Source organism: Myxocyprinus asiaticus, chromosome 34, assembly GCF_019703515.2.
Source record: "Myxocyprinus asiaticus isolate MX2 ecotype Aquarium Trade chromosome 34, UBuf_Myxa_2, whole genome shotgun sequence".
Classification (NCBI taxonomy): domain Eukaryota; kingdom Metazoa; phylum Chordata; class Actinopteri; order Cypriniformes; family Catostomidae; genus Myxocyprinus; species Myxocyprinus asiaticus.
Window position 1 is genome coordinate 3,386,488 of NC_059377.1, and position 22,532 is coordinate 3,409,019.

Sequence of the window (22,532 nt, forward strand, 5' to 3'; positions counted from 1 at the left end):
GGAAAAGAGCTGAACATATGACAGCAAAACTCAACAAGATTGAGGAGGCTATCAACGAAAATTACTTTTGGGATTTATGGAACAATTTAGATGAATCAAAAAAAGTCAAATCCATTCCCATCTGTAACCCAGAACTCTGGATAGAACGTTTTGGAAACCTCTATTCACAAAATGAACCAAACTTCAGCCAAAAACATTTGACCTCTCAACTAAATAATCTGGAACATACAATAAAAATCATTTAAACACTTTGGACACCCCCATATCATTACAGTAAATGAACTGAATGAAAAGATGAAATCCCTCAAATATAAAAAATCTTGTGGCTTGGATGGAATATATAATGAAACATAGCAGCTCCAAACTGAAAGATGCTATTCTTAAATGATTCAATCTCTTATTAAAATCAGGACACTTTCCTGAGAATTGGAAGGAAAATCAAATCACCCTAATTTTCAAACAAGGGGACAAGTACAACCCAAATAATTACAGGGGCATTACAGTAAGCAGCAACATCTGGAAACTATTCTGTTGCATTATAAATAACAGATAGTGAACTTCATTCAAGAACACTAGACACTAAATAAATGTCAAACTGGATTCATGCCTAAACAAAGAACAACTAATCATATCTACACACTCCACTCACTTATACAGAAATATGTTCAGCAAACAAAACAAGGACAAATATTTGGATGCTTCATTGACTTTAAAAAGGCCTTCGATTCTGTTTGGCATAATGGACTCTTCCTGAAACTCATCCAGAGTGGAATAGGAGGAAAGACATATGATATCATAAAAGACATGGACAAAGACAATAAATGCTGTGTTAAGATTAATGACAAAAGGACCAATTATTTCAATCAGACCAAGCCTCAGCCCAACTCTATTTAATATTTATATAAATGAACTGGACACAACCCTTCAAAAGTTATCTTGCCCTGGACTGATCTTAGATGGCAGAGAAATCAAATGCCTCCTTTACGCTGACGATCTCCTGCTGCTGTCACCTAATGTTGAGGGACTACAGGAAAGCCTCTCCATTTTAGAAAAATATAGCAGTGATTGGGCCTTACCAATAAACATGGACAACAAAAAATCGCATTAAGAGCAATAAATATATTTTTACAATAGTGGAAACAATCCTTCATCATGCCAACTGCTATAATTATTTGGGCCTTACAATCTCTGCTTCAGGACAATTTGATTTGACAATAAAAGATCTGACTGACAAAGCCTGTAGGATAAAATTCCTGTTGACATTTTCCACCTAGAATTCTGCAAAAACATCCTGGGAATTCACAGAAATGCTCCGAGCCTGTGTTGTAGAGCAGAACTGGGCAGATTCCCTCTCCTCACTGAAATCCAGAAGAGAGCAGCTAAGTTCTGGTTCCATTTGTCAGACACACCTCCAGATAACTTCCATCACTGTGCCTTTACACACAGGGCAGGACACACAGAGAGTGACCCTATGCACTGTTTAGTAGAAAAATATCAACTAAATTTTGGGCATGAAAACGAAAACACAACAGACTGAAAGAACAACCCAAGAAGAATACATTCATGATCGGCAGCACAAAGTCACACAAGTACATAAATTAAGATACTTCCACAGAATCAAGACTGTTATAAATTGGCACCATATCTGATCAATATTAAAGACTATCGACAAAGAAAGCTGCTGTCAGTCTGTGAAGATGGGTCGACACATACAGAACTGGAGATCCAGAGAGGACAGACTGTGTTCACAATGCACTGAAGGAGTCGTGGAGGATGAGCTGCACTTCCTCACTCACTGCAGTAAATATGAGACCATTAGAAACACTTACTTTACACAAATAGCTCATATTCTACCTGAATTCCAGGACATAAATGATTTAGACAAACTCTCGTTTCTTATGGGAGAGAAAGTAGAGTGTGTTCAGCTGGCAGCGCAGTATGTGTCCTCCTGTGCGTGTGTGTGTGTGTGTGTGTGTGTGTGAGAGAGAGAGAGAGAGAGAGAGAGAGAGAGAGAGAGAGCATGTACAGTCACGGACATGTAAGGCCAGAACTTTAGTTCTCTCATTTCTGTTTCCGTTTGAGCTAAATAAACTTTGGATCTCCATCAATGGTCCACACTCCAGCCCAGTAGGTGGCGGGAATGCACCTATCGTTTGTTTGCCAACCGCCATTAAACGCCAAAGGAAGGAAGGAAACTGGGGAAATATGTAGTTGATAAGTGTAAAAAAGTGATAAATGCCATGAGATGTCTTTCAGGATTTAAATGGGGGCTAATTTCATTGCTTTGAAACATATTTATACAGCTTTAATAAGGTCAAGATTAGACTATGGATGTATTGCTTATGGCTCAGCATCAAAGTCTGCGCTAGCAGACCTAGATATTGTGCAGGCCCAAGTTTTAAGAGTTTGTTTAGGAGCAGTAAAAACTACCACAGTGTGTGCAATACAAGTGGAAACTGGAGAAATGCCATTGGGGCTGTGCCGAATTCATTTGGTAGTCAACTACTGGATTAATCTGAGGGGGCATAGAGATTACCACCCAACAAAAAAGGTGTTGCAAACATGTTGGGAGAAGGAGAGGATTCATAGGGAAAGCTTTGGGTGGACAGGAGATCAAGTTGCAAAAGATGTGGGAGTATTTGATATAGAGCTTGAAGAAACTGTTATATGGCCTAATAAACCAGTATGAGTGCTGGAGTATCCATACGTAGATATGGAACTCTGAAGATTAGATGAAATAGCAAGATGTCTGATATTATAGATGAGTATTATTGGTATGGGATTGTAAATATAAGGACAATATTCAGGTATTCACAGATGGATCAAAAGATTTAGAATCAAATGCAACAAGATCAGGTGTTAATGTGCCTAGATTCCATGTCAGTCAGTCAGTCATATTTATTTATAAAGCACATTTAAAACAACAGCTGTTGGCCAAAGTGCTGTACAGAGTTTAAACAAATAACGTAATAATTAAAATTAGGACACAAAACACAATCACAGACAAAGCACAATTTTTTTTTTACCACTGCACCTACTTGTGACCATATGCAATAATAAATAAATGAGTTTTAAGAAGAGATTTAAAATCATCATATGTTGATGCAGTTTTTATGTAAAGTGGCAAATTATTCCAGAGCTGTGGAGCAGCCACTGAGAAGGCTCGATCTCCTTTCAGTTTGAGACGTGTCCTTGGAACAGTCAACCGTAGACTATTGGTTGATCTGAGGTCTCTGGATGTTTTATGATGAAATGAAAGAAGATCAGAAATATATGGAGGAGCCAAACCATGCAAACCCTTATAAACGAACAATAATGCTTTGAACTGAATACAATGTTTGACTGGGAGCCAGTGGAGAGAGACCAGCACTGGTGAAATATGTTCCCTCTTCTTTGTTCCAGTCAACAGTCTAGCGGCAGCATTTTGGACAAGCTGAAGACATGACAGTAGAGACTGTGAAACACCCAAATATAATACATTACAATAATCTAATCTTGATGAAATAAAAGCATGTATTACAGACTCCATATCTTTGGATGTTAAGAATGACTTCATTTTAGCTATATTCTTTAGTTGATGGAAACAACTTCTGTCCACAGCATTGATCTGTTTATCAAAAGTCAAAGCAGAATCAAAATTAACACCTAAGTTTCTAGCATGTGTATGAAGGTTACCAGATAGAGGCCCTAATTTACTGGCAACCATCTCTGTAGAAGCAGAGGGGCCAAACATTAAGACTGTTTTTGCTTCATTTAACTGAAGGAAGTTGGTTGACATCCAATGTTCAACATCTCTCAGACAATCAAATAAACACTGTAGACTTGAAACATCCTTTGGATGTAAGAGAACATAACACTGAGTATCATCTGTGTAACAATGGTATGATACATTATAATTCCTAAAAACTGTATACAAAGGGAGCATGTATAAAGAAAACAAAACCGGACCCAGAATTGAGCCCTGTGGGACCCCATACAAAACTGGTGCATGAGACGATGAATAGTTGCCAGTCTCCACAGAAAAGGTTCTATCCTTTAAATATGAAGCAAACCAATTTAAAGCACGACCCTGGATCCCAATAAGCTCTAAACGATTTAGAAGAATGCCATGATCAAGAGTGTCGAATGCCGCACTGAGATTGAGCAAAATTAGAACAGCACAATTACCAGAGTCGACAGAAAGCAATAGGTCATTTAATACTTTGAGCTACGCAGACTCTGTACTATGCTGTGGTCTAAAGCCAGACTGATATTTATCAAAAATACCATTGTCCTTTAAAAATGAAGAAAGCTGGTTAAACACAACCTTCTCCAAAACTTTTGATAAAAAAGATAATTTTGAGATGGGACGATAATTATTCAGGAGTATTGGATAAAGATTTGGCTTTTTGAGTAGCGTCTGCACAATGGCATGTTTAAAATTAGATGGGACTATTCCACTTGTCAAACTACTGTTAACTATTGATAATAAACTAGGACTTATAGTGTCAAGTATATCTAGTAAAAAGCGAGGATGGACAACATCCAATGAACAAAAGGTGGACTTCATTTTTCGGAGAGTTTGTACCAGATAACTGTGATACGCTGGGGTAAATTCAGATAAATATGATAAAACTAGTGTGGGCTGAGAGAAATCCAAAGGAGAGGGAAAAATACATGATCTTATTCCTTCAATTTTATCCATAAAAAATGTGAGGTGGGGGTGATTGTAAATGAGAATGCCCCCGAAGTTGTGTGTGTGTGTGTGATGCTGCTCTGGGCAACTGCCCATGACGCCCATGCCTAAATCCACCACTGATTGCAAGAAATACAGAAATGAAATGGAGAGAGCAAGTAATAATAAGCAGGCTTAGAATGGGACATAGCAATCTTAATGGTACACTTCACATCATGGAAAAACATCCATCATGTTTGTGCACTCAATGCCAGGAATATGAGACAGTTGAGCATATTCTTATGTCATGTGAGAAATTCAACCAAGAAAGACAAGTAATGTTGATCCAACTATGGAAAATAGGATGGATAGAGGACAATATTAAAAGTATTCTAGAATGTATAGACAGTAAACAAGGGAGGAAGTGTCTATTTAATTTTCTGAAAAAGACTGGACTGGACAAGCGACTTTAAATAATTGGACTCTAGGTAAGAGGTGAACAGAAGGTGGCAGTAATGCAACAATCCGGATGCCAACTGCCATAAAATCCCAAAGAAGAAGAAGAAGAAGCAGAAGAAGAAGGAAACTGGGGGTCTGTTTCCTGTGCGTTACACGCGCGTAAGCTGGCTAAACTACAATAAACCTAACCCATTAATAAATCACCATGGAAAGCATTTTAGAGCAACAGCGGCGATACCATGAGGAGAAAGAGAGACTTATGGACGTCGAAACGAAAGAAATGCTGACAAAGAAAACTACGGTAACTCCAACACACACATACGCGTCTATTAACACAGTGTTATAAACACTCGTAACTGTAATTAACACCATATGAGCTTTGCTACGAGAATCACTGATGACAAGTAAATATGTGAAGTCGTCTGTGGAATATCCAGTCAAGAAAGAAGTCAATGTTTCTTGCGCCAAATAATTCTTTTCATGACAATTTCTCTGTGACCCCTTGAATTAAATAGACTTATTCTTTTTCATGTGTGTAAATGTATGTACGTTAAGTTACAGTATGTTTTCATAGTACATCATTTTTATTTATTTTTTGCCCAAAATGCCTCCGCTTCACACGTAAACACCTTCGCTTATGAATAGAATCTCTTGGTATCGTACTGCCACAGTACTTTTTTCTAAGGAAGATACTGTTTTACCCTTTTACGCCTTTTGTTTCAAAGGCCAACTTATTACATGTATATTATTTTTTTTTTTTACGAGTGTTTTATCATTTTAAGTGTGCATTTTCATTGGCAGTAATCATTGCTGCAGCATGCTGTGTTGATGTGCACTTGATAAATAAACCTCTGTATACAAGATCTTTTCTCTCTTCAACAGCTGAGAGACCAGATTAATTCAGATCATCGAGTCAGAGCTATGCTGGATGTAAGAGGCATATTTAATCTGTTCTTTATTTGAAGTGTGCAGTTTTCTGCTTCTCTAGTGCTACCAAACAGAAGTTATTTGCAATCATATGTGTAGCATTTACAAAAAGAATGATTGTTAAACGAGCAGATGCCATGCATGACATGATTATCAGTATGCTTGGAAATAATCATTAGTGTAGTTTGGCATTCCTCCACATTGTTATCATATTCACGGTTATGAAAGCAAATGATAACACCGTTTGCGTTATATTTTCATGCAGATGTACATGGAAGTGAGTACAAACCTCAGAGACTTATACGAAGACAAAGATGGGTAAGACTTTGTCAAGGACACTTGAGTCCATAATATAAAACATACACTGGAGGCCAAAAGTTTGGAATAATGTACAGACTTTGCTCTTATGGAAAGAAATTGGTACTTTCACTAAAGTGGCATTCAGCTGATCACAATGTATAGTCAGGACATTAATAACATGAAAAATTACTATTACAATTTAAAAAAAATTAAACTACTTCAAAGAGTTCTCATCAAAAAATCCTCCACGTGCAGCAATGACAGCTTTGCAGATCCTTGGCATTCTAGCTGTCAGTTTGTCCAGATACTCAGGTGACATTTCACCCCACACTTCCTGTAGCACTTGCCATAGATGTGGCTGTCTTGTCGGGCACTTCTCATGCACCTTACAGTCTAGCTGATCCCACAAAAGCTCAATGGGGTTAAGATCCATAACACTCTTTTCCAATTATCTGTTGTCCACTGTCTGTTTCTTTGCTCAATCTAACCTTTTCTTCTTGTTTTTCTGTTTCATAAGTGGCTTTTTCTTTGCAATTCTTCCCATAAGGCCTGCACCCCTGAGTCTTCTCTTTACTGTTGTACATGAAACTGGTGTTGAGCGGGTAGAATTCAATGAAGCTGTCAGCTGAGGACATGTGAGGCATCCATTTCTCAAACTAGAGACTCTGATGTACTTATCCTCTTGTTTAGTTGTACATCTGGCCTTCCACATCTCTTTCTGTCCTTGTTAGAGTCAGTTGTCCTTTGTCTTTGAAGACTGTAGTGTACACCTTTGTATGAAATCTTCAGTTTTTTGGCAATTTCAAGCATTGTATAGCCTTCATTCCTCAAAACAATGATTGACTGATGAGTTTCTAGAGAAAGCGGTTTCTTTTTTGCTATTTTTGACCTAATATTGACCTTAAGACATGTCAGTCTATTGCATACTGTGGCAATTCAAAAACAAACACAAAGACAATGTTAAGCTTCATTTAACGAACCAAATAGCTTTCAACTGTGTTTGATATAATGGCAAGTGATTTTCTAGTACCAAATTAGCAATTTATCATGATTACTCAAGGATAAGGTGTTGGAGTGATGGCTGCTGTCTAGATTTGATCAAAAACGACTTTTTTCAAATAGTGAAAAATTTGGTGCTGGTGCTGGTAACATCAGTAATGTCCTGACTATACTTTGTGATCAGTTGAATGCCACTTTGGTGAATTAAAGTACTGATTTCCTTTCGAAACAGCAAAATCTGCGCATTACTCCAAACCTTTGGCCACCAGGGTATATGCTGTAGGTTGTGTGATCACATGTTTGTGTTGTGTATTCTTCATCAGTATGAGAAAAGATGAGCTGAATGCAATATCAGGACCAAATGAGTTTGCTGAATTCTACAATCGCCTCAAACATATTAAGGAGTTCCACAGGAAACATCCCAATGAGGTAAAATGGAGTGATCTGTGTCTTCCAGTTACCATGCTTCAACATGCTTGTATATATGAGTGCAAAATAATATGCATCCCTTCAATTCCAGATCTGTGTGCCCATGTCAGTGGAGTTTGAAGAGCTCATGAAAGCTAAAGACAACCCCAGTGAGGAGGCACAAAGTAAGTCCCGATGTTATTGGTGTTGTTTTCTAAGGCAAGTTGGGGGTTAGTGTCTGAAAGTTTAAGGACTTGAATGGTGATGTATTGTTGTTCACATGTTCTAACAGCCTTTTTTGCTGATCACAGACCTGGTGGAATTTACAGATGAAGAGGGTTATGGACGCTACCTGGATCTCCATGACTGTTACCTGAAGTATATTAATCTTAAAGGAGTAGAGGTGCAGTATTCCTTTAAATCTCTCCGTCTTTCCATTATTATCAGAAAGATTATTAATGCGCAATCTGCTGTTCTCTTCTAGAAACTAGAATACGTCACATACCTGTCAACATTCGATCAGCTCTTTGACATCTCCAAAGACAGGAAGAATGCAGAGTATAAGAAGTATGTGCCACTTTTTAAAGATGTAAATAAACCATAATTTGATCAAAAATTATGTAGTTGATGCACGTGTCCATAAACATTAACTGCACATTTGCCACGAACACACTTCAGATAAAAATAGTTGTCAGTGCTTAATCCTTTTCTGTACACACACACAGTTCGGTAATTTACGGAGTGACAACCACATTCTACATCTGAATTAACTCCTGAAAAATTCAGGTAGTGATGTGATCAATAGCGTGTGAGTTATGTCCGTCTTCTCCTGGTGTAGATAATCACACAAACAGAGTTAAGTGTCTTCACACATTCATATGTTCCAGTGTCTCTCCAGTGTAGTTTCTCTCATCAGCCCTGAGGTCTTGGAGTAACTGGTACTTTACAGTCCAGAGAACACATGCTGTTTAATAGCAGCCCCTTAGACTCACATCAGCTAACTAAACATTGCCGGATGATAATACATCTCTGGTGGATAATCTCTTTGCTCAAAAACAGCGAGCAGAGAATGGGTTAAACTTTGCGAGATGCTGCAGCGTTACTATGATTATCACTTGTAAATCATAACAATTATGGGAGTAACTCCTGTATTCCGTTCATACAAGGTATGAAAATTTAGGGGATTCCTTCCCGAAACTTTGAAGTGTGTACATGGCCATTGTCATATCATCAACCATCCAGTAATCAATTTTATTGAAGTTTCACGAGCCTCACAAGTACACAAAACACAATAACAGTTCTTGGTTAATTTCAAGTCAGACAAAACAGACTTTCAGTAAGTTACTCACAAAAATATGTGGCTGTTCATTTGTTCGTGAATCGGAGTACACTGGTCACACTGTATGTTTCGCACTGCTAATTTAGTAGTGGTGTTGCGCTGCGCCATTAAATGCATCGGCAGAAGAGTGAAAGGTCGAGAACCATTAACAGAACTGTAAATCATGAAAGCGATGTGGTTCTAGTTTTTTTTTTAAATTTTTTATGGATGGTTCTCGGTTCCCAACTGTATTTTTGAGTGCATATGTTCTCTGCTGATAAGTGAGCTGGTCCCTCATTCTGCTCCTGCAGGTATCTGGAGATGTTGTTGGAGTATCTGCAGGATTACACAGATCGTGTCAAGCCTCTGCTGGATCAGAATGACTTGTATGGAAAGATCCTGGTGGAGTTTGAGAAGAAGTGGGAGAGTGGGGCGTTCCCAGGCTGGCCGGTGGGTTTGTGTATGAGCTTGATAGATCTCATTAAGAGTGCCTGGAATTCAAAATTAGTTTGTAATAATATTAGCATATCTACCGACCTTGATAATTATGGCAGGTAGATCTTATAAATTGGTGTTACATTAAAATTAACCATTGTGCTATTGTCTCTGTTCCCAACCCTGTTCCTGGAGACCCCCCAACACTGCACATTTTGTGTACAGTACTGTGCAAAAGTCTTAGGCACATAAGATGTTTCACAAAAACATTTGTCTTAAGATGGTTATTTATATCTTCAGCTTTAGTGTGTCAATAGGAAATATAAATGTTAGACTCCCAAACATTACTTTTGCAAATAGAAAAGATTAGAATAGAAGAACAGGGAGCCCTGCAACAGATGTCAATGGCCCCCACAGAGCCCCCCACTGAACATCGTGTCAGTCTGAGATTACATGAAGAGACAGAAGCAGTTGAGACAGCCTAAATAGATGGAGAATTTGCCACAGTTCTTCTGAGAAGCTTGAAACATCCTATCTGCCAACAACCAAGAAAAACTGTGTCCAGGTGTACCTAGGAGAATTGGGGCTGTTTTAAAGGCAAAGGTGGCCACATCAAATATCGATTTAGCTTTTTTATGTTTACTGGACTTTGTATGACATTAAGTGATAAATGAAAACTATTTATGGCATTATTTTTAAAGAAATCCTCACTATGCAACATTTTTCACAAGTGCCTAAAACTTTTGCACAGTACTGTATCTCCCTTATCTGTCACACCAAATTCAGGTTGTAGAGTCTCTACTAATGAGTTAATGAGTTGAATAAGGTGTGTTTGATTAGGAAGATATCCAAAAATGTCTAAAAAAGGGGGGCCTCCAGGAACAGGGTTGGGAACCACTGCCCTAGAGAGCTACCTACCTAGTCAGCATTTCAGAGCATCATTGGTGCACTCCAGATGCATAAGTGTTGGAACGTGACCGTTCCAAACAGTAGGAAGCAAAATGATGCAGCAGTGAAAGATAGCATATGTGTGTGAGCTAATGTGGAGTGATTGAGATGTTTTGGTTTGATATTTGTGTTGTAGAAAGAGACGAGTAGTGCATTGACCCACGCTGGAGCTCATCTGGATCTCTCTGCCTTCTCATCCTGGGAGGTCAGACATGTTGGCTCATTTACACTGACTTTATTTCTTATATCTTTTGCAAAATGTATCTGTTTTTTTTTTCTGTTTTTTCTCAGTACTGTATGTTTGGTTTCCTATATCCATGATATAAACTCTACAAAAATGTTTAGGGGTTGGGGAAAAATTGGTTCACTGGTGCATCACGATTCTTTCTCAAATTCTTGATCAATTAAAAAATGCATAATCAATAAATGAAATAATTGATTCTGCTTATTGGAAAGCATGTACAGGACAAAACATTGCATGTATCAATAAATATGATGTGGTATACACAGCTGCATAAAAGAACTGCACAGATGGCACACCTGCAGTGGCATTTACACAACAAAAAAGGTGCACTTTAGATGAGTTTAGCTACCACAGACAAGAAGGCTGAATAACCTTGATATTACAAAATTTTCATGAAATCTAACCACCAAGACAGTTTAAAGTCAGTCTGGTGCAGTATTTCATTTACACAGAACGAAAGCTATGGAGATTTGAGTATACACTCCTGGGAAAAAAAATAAATAAAAAATGGGCCAATCTTGAAATGGCAAAGCATTAAGCTTTTAATTGTCTCCACAACAAATAAGGTCAGGAAATTAGCCTGAATTAAACAAATGCACTCCTGGTACACTTTTGTGGCACCATTTGTTCATAAACTTTTGCTGCAGTGAACTGTTTGGGAAAAAGCTGGAAAAAGGGAAATTCACTGATGTAGTCTTTAATGCAAAGGTAAAATCATGATAATGATTAAAATAATGCATGTCTGTGTATACAAAATGTTCTAAAAATACCTTCTGGGATGATTAGTCATTAGTTGGTGATCTGCCATACCTGTTGCAGACAATCAAAGGCCTGATAACAAGCTCATAAATGGGACCAGGAGTAATAGAGCAGGGAGAGATCTACAATATGCAGTTTTGTGAGTCACAAGGTAAAGGAGTGAGAAAATCTGCACCAAAAAAAGCAAAATAAGGGGTTGCTGTCAGAAACGGCATAGCTGGTCTGCGTCAGGCCAACTGTAGCTATTCTGAAGATTACAAGACCCTACAGACAGAGAAAATCCCTATTTACCTATCAGCTATTAAGAGAATAGGTCAACACTTTGAACAAGTGATGTTACCAGGAAGAAAGGATCTGGAAGGCCCAAAGCCTCTTCATGCAGCGATGAAGGAATTTCAACACCTGCTGAAATCTACAGTTCTCAAAGACAGGGAAAAAATCCTACAAACACTTTCAGCAGAAAACAAGACTCTTTCGAAAAGAACTATAAGCAGAAGTTTGTATAAAGCAGGTTTTGTGTCCAGAAGATGTGTACAAAAAAAAAAAAAAAAGTCATTGCTGTCTCACAATATGGACAGTTTGATTCAGAGTGGTTCAGCAGAGTTGTGTGAAGTAATAAATCAGGATTTGAGGTGTCTTCGAATATCTGGTGAGAAATATAATAGTGAATCATCTCTACCATAGTGAAGCCTTTTCAGCTGCTGGAACTGTTGAGCTGCTTCACTGTGAAAAGTCAATGAATGCTTTGGAGTACAGGAGAATATTACAGAAAGGCTTGTTTCCCACAATTGAAAAGTTGTTTTCTAAAGTGGAACGATCAGATGTTATTTTTCAACAAGACAACGCTCCTGCCCACACTACAACGACCACCAAGAAGTGGCTTGAGATCAAGTCCAGGAGTGTAGTTATGCAGAATCTTTACAAAGATTTTGCCGACAGGCCACCTTAGCCCAAGATTTGTGCCCCCTATGCCTCTATATTGCCAAGAAATTTAGATGCTTCAAGAATCGTTTTGAAATCGGGATGTGACACCTTGAATTTAAATCAAATTTAAACTGAGGTGTCTCAAGATTCCCACCCCTACTAATGCTGTTACATACAGCAGAGACAAGCAAATTCATTATGTGGGAGTGTAATGTTGTGTGGTTTTGTTTGTAGGAGCTGGCGTCTCTGGGTCTGGACAGATTGAAGTCAGCTCTGATGGCTTTAGGACTCAAGTGTGGAGGGTGAGTGTCAACATACTGTCCCATTCACAGCCTATAATACTCACATTTAAACAGTTTCTAAACCTCTCAAAGACCTGACAGTCCCTGATTCTTGAGTGTGTAGGTCATGTGTCTGGTGCCGAGTGTGTTATTGTGTGTTGTTTTTGTAGTACACTGGAAGAGAGGGCACAGCGTCTGTTCAGCACTAAAGGCAAATCTCTGGAGTCTCTTGATCCCTCTCTCTTTGCCAAAAACCCCAAAGCCAAGGGACCAAAGAAGTAAGTGTCGTCTCATTTGGGTAACTTTCAGGGGCAGATTCACTAAACAGTTGCACCACTTTGCGCGTGGTAATACCTGTGTCTTCACTAACCACCCACAATCAGGTTTAGTGGCCGCAATCAGCACTGAAATTGTGCTGTGTCTTCAGTATTTAAATGAAGTCATCGTCATTCCTTTCCACCCAAACACGCCTCCTTTCTGTGTAAATTAGGCTCATTAAAGATTCATTTCACAAAACTGTTCAATTTTCGCTAAATGAAAGTAGGCGGTAAAATTGATTTTATTTAAGAGATGTTTGTGAAAATTTTCAAATGATGTTGATGAGCGTTATAACCTGGTGTCTGGATCAAAGTGATGCTCTTCAGTCTCGTCTGGGTGTGTCAAATACGGTGGTCTGCGGCATCCTCGACTATATTGCACTCAGAATCGGACCGCAAGATCAGAATTGCGCATAGAAATTGTGTTCAACAGCGATTTTGTGGGCTCATTTGTGCCATTGCCTGATCTGCATAATTCCTTTAGTGAATCAGGCACTGAACGGGTGCAGTTAGTCTGTGCAAAAAAATGGCTCTTCTAGCAGGCACAATTCATTCTTAATGAATCTGCCCCACTGATTTAAATGTGTGCAGAAACAATTCCTCAAGTGTCTTGATTTCAAAATAATTCTGATTAGAATATGCACCTCGATGAAGCCCTTTAAATATGAATGTAACTATTATCTTTTGTTTGTGTCTGCAGAGACTCAGAGCGCAACAAGGAAACAGCATTTCTTGAAGCTCAGATTTATGAATATGTGGAGATCTTGGGGGTAAGCAGTCTCAGTCTCTTTGCTGTTGCACTGAGTGCATCATTAAATGGTGTTGGAAAGGGGACAAGTGTCATGAGCAATGATGTGAATTGTGTAATATTTCATATGGCTAATGTGTATGTGTTTGTGTTGTAGGAGCAGAGGCAGTTAACCCATGAGAACGTTCAGAGGAAGCAGGCGCGTACAGGAGAAGAGCGAGATGAAGAGGATGAAGAGCAGGCTAGTGAGAGTGAGAGTGAAGATGAAGATAACGAGATCATTTACAACCCCAAAAACCTGCCGCTGGGCTGGGATGGGAAGGTACACTTCATTTCACTGTAGTGGGAATATTTGGGAAAAAGAAATAGTTTAGAAGAGTTTGCCTGGGTAACACAGAAATCCCATTCTTCATTGAACATTGAGTTTAATCTACAAGATGTTTTAATTGGTGTGTAATTGACTCTAGTCGTGAGGTTGACTTTTATTAAAGTTGATATTACTGGTTTGATTAATGAAACATAATGGACTGCATTGATAATTAGGGCTGGTTGATATAGCACATTTTTTAAATATTATTCAGCCTTTTGATATTATTTTGATATTTTCGTATTTGCTCCTAAATTACGTAGAGTGAAGTGTGTAAATGCAATTTTTTTTACCCAAAGAGAGAGTACTGCCCCAAACTTTGACACAGAGCTACTCTTACACTCTTCTGGAAATCAACCTACAAATGGTTTAACTATTATTTGTCTACGTATTAAACTAGGAAAGGATAAATAATATATTATTTTAATATTGCACTTTTTTTTATTTATTTTTTTATATAGCCTATTCCATACTGGTTGTACAAACTGCACGGTCTAAACATCAACTACAACTGTGAGATCTGTGGAAATTACACATACAGAGGACCCAAAGCCTTCCAGAGACATTTTGCAGTAAGTTTCATATATTTCCACTGCCACAAATCTATCCACATGTGTAACATTCTGTTTGGAAAAGATTATTATTTTTGTTTTATGTGAATACTTCAGTTCATAAAGCAGTGTTTAGTTGCATTGATTCCTAGGCAAAGACACTAAGCCATGTGTCATCTAATAATGTGAGGTGTTTGCAACAGGATCATGTTTGAAAGATCAGTATTCGCAGATATGCCCAAGTATTATATTATAATGTCATAATTGTTGCACATACAGATGTTGAATGTAGATATGAGGATAACATGTAGAGAATGATCTGTTTCCTCTGTTTTCAGGAGTGGCGTCATGCTCATGGTATGCGCTGTTTGGGTATTCCTAACACTGCCCACTTTGCTAACGTCACCCAGATTGAAGATGCAGTGTCCCGTGAGTATACTGATTATTAAATACCTGAGATATCGTACTGACAATGAATTACACAGTAATTTATCTGGCCAGACCGGGGCTGCGTTTCAAAAAAGCATCGTAAGCCAAAGTAGATTGTAGAGACCATTGGCTCCAATGGTTTCTATGATCTGCTTAGGCTTATGATGCTTTTGGGAAGCACAGACAAGGCCAGTACTTTGGTGAAGTGTGAATATGCTCAAACAATGATCTAGGATAAATAAATTGTATTGTCCTGTCTCAAGCTAAATTAATTTGTCTGACAATTAATTGTCTGTTTTAGGACTTTCCCGATTGTGACTATTAATTGTCAAACAAATTGTCATACTTAAGGTGTATGTGTGCTTTATACCCCTGAAGAAGTCATTTATTCTTATTTACCTTGGAGTCATATATTTGAGTCATATGGCGCGTGCATCACAGCGCTTCAGAAGCGGTTAATCTTGATGCACTCTTCAGGAGCTGCTCTGGGTTGGTCCGCGGTGCGGGTCGAGTTTAGTTGGAGTGCTCGCATAATTAGGGCCTTATGATTTCTGCGAAGCAGAATCCAGTCATGAAATGGAATTATCTATAAAATGCGGAAGTATGTGAGTAGAACAAATTCCAGACTTAGAAAGGACTAAGACCAAACTCCAGTGCAGATAAACAAGTGAGTACAATATTGATATATTGTATATCAATGTTTTCAATCACAATAAACTTATCATAAAAAATAAAGGATGCCTAGTCATGCTGTTCAGGGTATAGAGTAGGAACGAATGTCTCTTCAAATGTTCTGTAGCACGCAATAGCTGCCTTAAACATTTCCTTCAAATTTGTGAAAGAATCCTCTGAAAAACTGCCTGTCATAAAGCCGCAAGGCACATATATCTCCCTCAAAATGAATAAACTCCAGACACTTCTACTGTAACCGTACATTTTAATTTAATCACTGCTTTAACACAGTGTAACACATTTAAACATTTCTTGTGCATTTTAGTCACTTTTGGAGGCATTTTTGGCCAGAATCCAGGGTAATATTAGGCCCTTATTGAGAAGCCATATACAGTATATACTAAACTCAGCAAAAAAAAGGACACTGTATTTAAAAGAAAATTTTGTAAAAATCCAAATAACTTTATGGATCTTTATTGTAAAGGGTTGAAACAATGTTTTCCATGCTTGTTCAATGAACCATAAACAATTAATGAACATGCACCTGTGGAACGGTCATTAAAAGAGTAACAGCTTACAGACGGTAGGCAATTAAGGTCACAGTTATAAAAACTTAAGACACTAAAGAGACCTTTCTACTGACTCTGAAAAACACCAAAAGAAAGATGCCCAGGGTCCCTGCTCATCTGCGTGAACGTGCATTAGGCATGCTGCATGGAGGCATGAGGACTGCAGATGTGGCCAGGGCAATAAATTGCAATGTCCGTACTGTGAGACGCCTAAGACAGCACTACAGGGAGACAGGAAGGACAGCTGATCGTCCTTGCAGTGGCAGACCACGTGTAACAACACCTGCACAGGATCGGTACATTGAATATTACACTTGCGGGACAGGTACAGGATGGCAACAACAACTGCCCGAGTTACACCAGGAATGCACAATCCCTCCATCAGTGCTCAGACTGTCCGCAATAGGCTGAGAGAGGCTGGACTGAGGGCTTGTAGGCCTGTTGTAAGGCAGGTCCTTACCAGACATCACCGGTAACAACGTCACTTATGGGCACAAACCCACCTTCGCTGGACCAGACAGGACTGGCAAAAAGTGCTCTTCACTGACGAGTCACGGTTTTGTCTCACCAGCGGTGATGGTCGGACTCGCTTTTATCATCGAAGGAATGAGCGTTACACCGAGGCCTGTACTCTGGAGCGGGATCGATTTGGAGGTGGAGGGTTTGTCATGGTCTGGGGCGGTGTGTCATAGCATCATCGGACTGAGCTTGTTGTCATTGCAGGCAATCTCAACACAGTGTGTTGAAGGGAAGGACATCCTCCTCCCTCATGTGGTACCCTTCCTGCAGGCTCATCCTGACATGACCCTCCAGCATGACAATGCCACCAGCCATACTGCTTGTTCTGTGTGATTTCCTGCAAGACAGGAATGTCAGTGTTCTGCCATGGCCAGCGAAGAGCCCGGATCTTAATCCCACTGAGCACATCTGGGACCTGTTGGATCGGAAGGTGAGGGCTAGGGCCGTTCCCCCCAGAAATGTCCGGGAACTTGCAAGTGCCTTGGTGGAAGAGTGGGGTAACATCTCACAACTCTATGTCGATACATCAAATGTCACGGAAAACTGGTTTGGAAACACTTTTTGTCAAGAAAATTGGCGTTAACCCAAAAATGTAGTGTCACATGACAGAATTTACCTCAGTCGTTAGCCTGTGTTAATCATGACGACAGTATACATCCATAAAAGCCAATTTATTGTACGTGATTATGGATTGATCTGAATGGCATAAAGATCTGATCACTGCAAACATGACACTTCCAGGAATGCCAACACAAATATCTTGTATCAAGACATGCACATTGACAAGTGCACGGAGAACAAATGAGTGGCCACTCTTTGTGATTAATCATGGTAGACATCCGTTTATTTATTAAAGTTGCTTTTACACACCATTCAAAATAATAGACGGCAGTCACGGAATTAGCCCACAATGCAAAAAACATATAATTTCTGTGCACAAAGATGTTTTAAATTAAAAATAAATACACAATAAGAAAAGCATCAGTGTGCTTTTTGGAACACTAACATATAGCACAATTCTATAAAATTATTGTTTAGCTTTTGAAGAAATGCTGGCAAAATTCCCTGTATTAAATTAAATAAATTACCAAATGAAAAAAGCATTAAATTAAAAAAATAAATTACCAAATGAAAATAAATATATTTTTAGACCTATATATGCCTTTTCTTTACACAAACTTAAATTAGCCGTACCCTGTTCTGTAGACGAATAAAGTAGGCTGAATGACATTTTCTACACTTCAAGACTATAAACTATCAGAACTATTTGTCCAATGTGGAGTTCACTTTCAGAAAACGAGCTTTTGAACATTTCAAAACTTTTAAATATTTTAAATCTAACCCTCTTTACCTCGGATCGCATTTGCTGAGCTTCTTCAGAAAATGTAAATTGCATTATGACGCTAAAATTAATTTTAGATGATAATCAAGTTCAGTTGGTCGTTAAAAGTTGCTGGACAAATATACGGACATAATGCAGTTGAGATGGCAATGCTTTAGATGATTGTTCAAAATCGCCTATTGAATATCAGGAATGTATCATATATGTAAACCCTGATATTACACTGCATCAGTTTTTCTTTAATAGCTGTGCACAGCATATACACATTGGTATATCGGATGGTCCTTATACTAAGACCAAAAGTTTCCCCACTACTTGGTGCAGGTTGCCTGCTTGAACAGGGCCATGACGATTCACTTTCGGGTCGAACCGGTGGCAACCTGCGATATGCGCAACATCAGGACCAATATTACAGTCCTATCAGAAGGGCAACTGCTCCCTTTTGATTGCAATTCCTCGTCTTCTGATTGCATTTTTTGTGAAATTAAAATGACAGTTAGCTGGTTAATTTCAATGAATTGTCTCAATACTCTCCCCATTTTACCAAAACTTCAGAGGAAAAAAAATTAGGGACATCTGGGAGGCGAATTAGCGATAAACACACATTTCTGTATGGAAATGGCTTAAGAGCAGATTTCTTTTGCGATAAACCAAAACCTATGCGACAAAGTGTTTTTTAGGCATGACGTCATCACGCACACCATTTTTATCGATAAAAGGCCATTTGAAGGGAAACAGGCAGTAGATGGCAAATTTCGCAACATTTTTTTTTTACGCATTTTCACTTTGTCGATAACAAAATAGTGGATGGAAGCTAGGCTATTGAGTATTCAGGCCCTTAACTCAGTACTTAGTTGAAGCACCAGCGATTACAGCCTCAAGTCTTTTTGGGTATGATGCGACAAGCTTTGCACACCTGGATTTGTGGATTTTCTGCCATTTTTTCTCTGCAGATCAACTCAAGCTCTGTCAGGTTGGATGGGGACAGTTGATGGACAGCCATTTTCAGGTCTCTCCAGAGATGTTCGATTGGGTTCAAGTCTGGGCTCTGGCTGTCCACACAAGGACATTCACAGAGTTGTCCATTAGCCACTCTTATGTTGTCTTGGCTGTGTGTTTGGGGTTGTTGTCCTGTTGGAAGGTGAACCTTCGGCCCAGTCTGAGGTCCTGAGTGCTTTGGACCAGGTTTTCATTAAGGATATATCTGTATTATGCTGCATTCAGCTTTCCTTCAACTCTGACCCGACCCCAGTCCCTGCCACTGAAAAACACCCCCACATCATGATGCTATCACCACCATGCTTTACCGTTGGGATGGCATTGCGCAGGTGATGAGCTGTGCCTGGTTTCCTCCAGACATTACGCTTGGAATTTAGGCCAAACAGTTCAATCTTCATTTCATCAGACCAGAGAATCAAGTCAAATCATTTTTATTTGTATAGCACTTTTCACAGCACACATCGTTTCAAAGCAGCTTTACAGAAAATCATGTTTTAACAGAAAATGAAACCAATATCTATAAAGTCTTGTTTCTCACAGTCTGAGAGTCCTTTAGGTGCTTTTTTATGTGTCTTGCACTGAGGAGAGGCTTCTGTCTGGCCACTCAGCCATAAAGCCCAGATCGGTGGAGTGTTGCAGTGATGGTTGTCCTCTGCAAGTTTCTTCCATCTCCACACATGATCTCTGGAGCTCAACCAGAGTGACCATCAGGTTCTTGGTCACCTCTCTTACCAAGGCCCTTCTCCCCCAATTGCTCAGTTTGGCTGGGCAGTCAGCTCTAGGAAGAGTCATGGTTGTTCCAAACTTCTTCCATTAGAGAATTATGGAGGCCACTGTGCTCTTGAGAACCTTTTTAATGCAGCTGAAATTATTTGTAGCCTTCCTCAGATCTGTGCCTCGACACAATCCTGTCTCTGATCTCTGCAAGCAGTTCCTTTGACATCATGGCTTGGTTTTTGCTCTGATATGCATTTTCAGCTGTGAGACCTTATATAGACAAGTGTGAGCTTTTCCAAATCATGTCCAATCAGTTGAATTTGCCAAAGGTGGACTCAATCAAAGTGTAGAAACATCTCAAAGATGACCCAGAGAAATGGGATGCATCTGAGCTAAATTTCAAGTGTCATAGCAAAGGGTCTGAATACGTATGTCAGTGTGATATTTCAGTTTTTTTTTTTTTTTTTATTAATTTGCAAAGTTCTCAAAAATCTGGTTTTTGTTTTGTAATTATGGGGTATGGAGTGTAGATTGATGTAAAAAAAAATAATAATTTAAAGCATTTTAGTATAAGGCTCCAACATAACAAAATGTGAAAAAAAAGAAGGGGTCTGAATGCACTGTATCTGCTTGGATTCAGCCAAATGCTGCAATACTTTTGTGAAACCCCTGAAATTAAAGTTGTGGTCACGTCTTGATTGCTTCATTTTAAATCCATTGTGGTGGCATACAGAGACAAAATTATGAAAATTGTGTCTTTGTCCAAATACTTATGTACCTAACTGTGTGTATTCATCCATCTTAAATATTCTAATAAACTCCAAAAAAAAAAAAAAAGGGGAACCAAAACAATTATATCTTCAATGTCCATGTAATTTCAAATGTGTTTTTTCTTTTCTTGTAAATAGTCTGGTCGAAGCTGAAGTCACAGAAATCATCTGAGCGCTGGCAGCCAGACACAGAGGTGAGTTCTTTTGAGACATCAAACCTAACTATGAGTTAAATTTTATTCTGTCTACATTAAAATCAGTGATGGTATCTACTCTGAAAGAGTCTGTTGCATTGCGACGGGAAAATAACTTGCTCATTTGTTTTACAGGAGGAATATGAAGACTCCAGTGGAAATGTGGTCAACAAGAAGACTTATGAAGATCTGAAACGACAAGGGCTGCTGTAGAGCCCCATCACAACATTAACAAAAACATCTCACATACTTGCATTGGGAATACTAAAGCATAAATGTTTCTTTAAACTATAGAGAGTTTAGTCCTCGTCTTCAGAGTTTAAGGAATGTGATGCATTTTTTGAAAACTGTCAATTTTGTATGTCTTTATTTCATTATGATCATTCCTCATTTTCCCTTCTGGTATGAGACAGGATACTTTCATTATTCAATACATTTTTGTACATTGTACGGACAATTGTTGGTTATAGAGACAAATTTGTAAACATGCTGTACAACTGAAATAGTTTCACTTCATTAATATGAAGACAGTATTTCAATAAAAGTGAGTTTTTGATTCAGTAAGGATCTGCCATTATATAAAGGCTTTAGTTGGAGTTTGAGTGCACTGCAGAGTTAAGTGTGAAACTATTCTACTTCCTCCACAGTGGAATTATATTTGCATTCATTTGATTCTAGAATAACAACATTCTTGTTTGGTCAACTCATGCATGTGCAGAACCATCATTACAGCCAAAGACATAGCTGGATTAATATTCTAAAACACTGAGTTTTTTTTTTATAGCATACTATTATGACTCAGGGTATCTGAACACATTATAAATGTAGTTGAACAGGTCAGACAAACCTGTACAGGGTATGAAACCCATTGTATTCCCAAACGTCTCAAGCACTCCCACGATCCTTTAATACGGAGTAGATGTTGCTGTGTTTTCAAGTTACATGTTTTCAAACTGTATTACATATTCTTTGAAAAAGCAGAATTTGTAAAAAAAAAAAAAAAAATCCTAATAAAATCAAGCCTACAGTGAACATAGCCAACAATTTATTTTTATTACAACTGTTTTTTATTCTAGATATGTTGTACAAATTATGTGTATACATATGTATTTAGTGTTGCTGATGCTTTACCAATATATAGCTTCTTCAATATGTATCGGAGTTTAATACTGTGTAGATACAGTATAGGGGCAATAGTGATAGGGCTAGGTTTTTTCAATATGCAAATATTTTTTGATATAGCATGACAAGTGCATCTTCAATATAATCACTACAGAAAATAGTGCTCTAATTGTTTATTTATTCACTTTGGGCATTTTATAACCACCCAAGTATTTCAAAAGAACTCCTGTCATTTTTGCCTTCAGTAAATGGAGCAAAATCTAGAAGTAAAGGAAATTAATCTCCATTGTGATTCCAGCAGTCAATATAAGGTCAGTCATTGTAAGCACCCTTTGCAATGAATCTTTTTCCTCCAGATCTTCAACAACACTTGTATGATCTTATTTTTTAAAACATGCTAAAGATCGTAAAGATTCTGCAAGCTGTATGTACAGTAGACTCATGAGAAAAGTTGTATAAATGTATGAGCACAACTGTAAATCTGCAATGTTTTGAAAATATTACATGTTAGAGCAAATAGTCTCAAAATCAACTTTTTAATCTTATGAAAATATAAACTC

At 38.4% G+C, this 22,532-nt stretch overlaps 1 protein-coding gene across 1 annotated transcript; it reads left to right on the forward strand.

Annotated features, from left to right (window-relative positions):
• Window positions 1-5,211: 5,211 nt before the first annotated feature.
• Window positions 5,212-21,880, forward strand: LOC127425699 (splicing factor 3A subunit 3). Its single transcript, XM_051671939.1, has 17 exons — window positions 5,212-5,414; window positions 5,996-6,043; window positions 6,306-6,358; window positions 7,663-7,768; window positions 7,860-7,932; window positions 8,059-8,150; window positions 8,232-8,314; window positions 9,377-9,515; window positions 10,585-10,653; window positions 12,610-12,677; window positions 12,827-12,934; window positions 13,674-13,743; window positions 13,879-14,043; window positions 14,550-14,660; window positions 14,978-15,068; window positions 20,795-20,850; window positions 20,986-21,880. The coding sequence occupies exons 1-17, from the start codon at window positions 5,319-5,321 to the stop codon at window positions 21,061-21,063; spliced, it is 1,506 nt and encodes a 501-aa protein (XP_051527899.1). The 5' UTR covers window positions 5,212-5,318; the 3' UTR covers window positions 21,064-21,880.
• The last annotated feature ends 652 nt before the right edge of the window (window positions 21,881-22,532 follow it).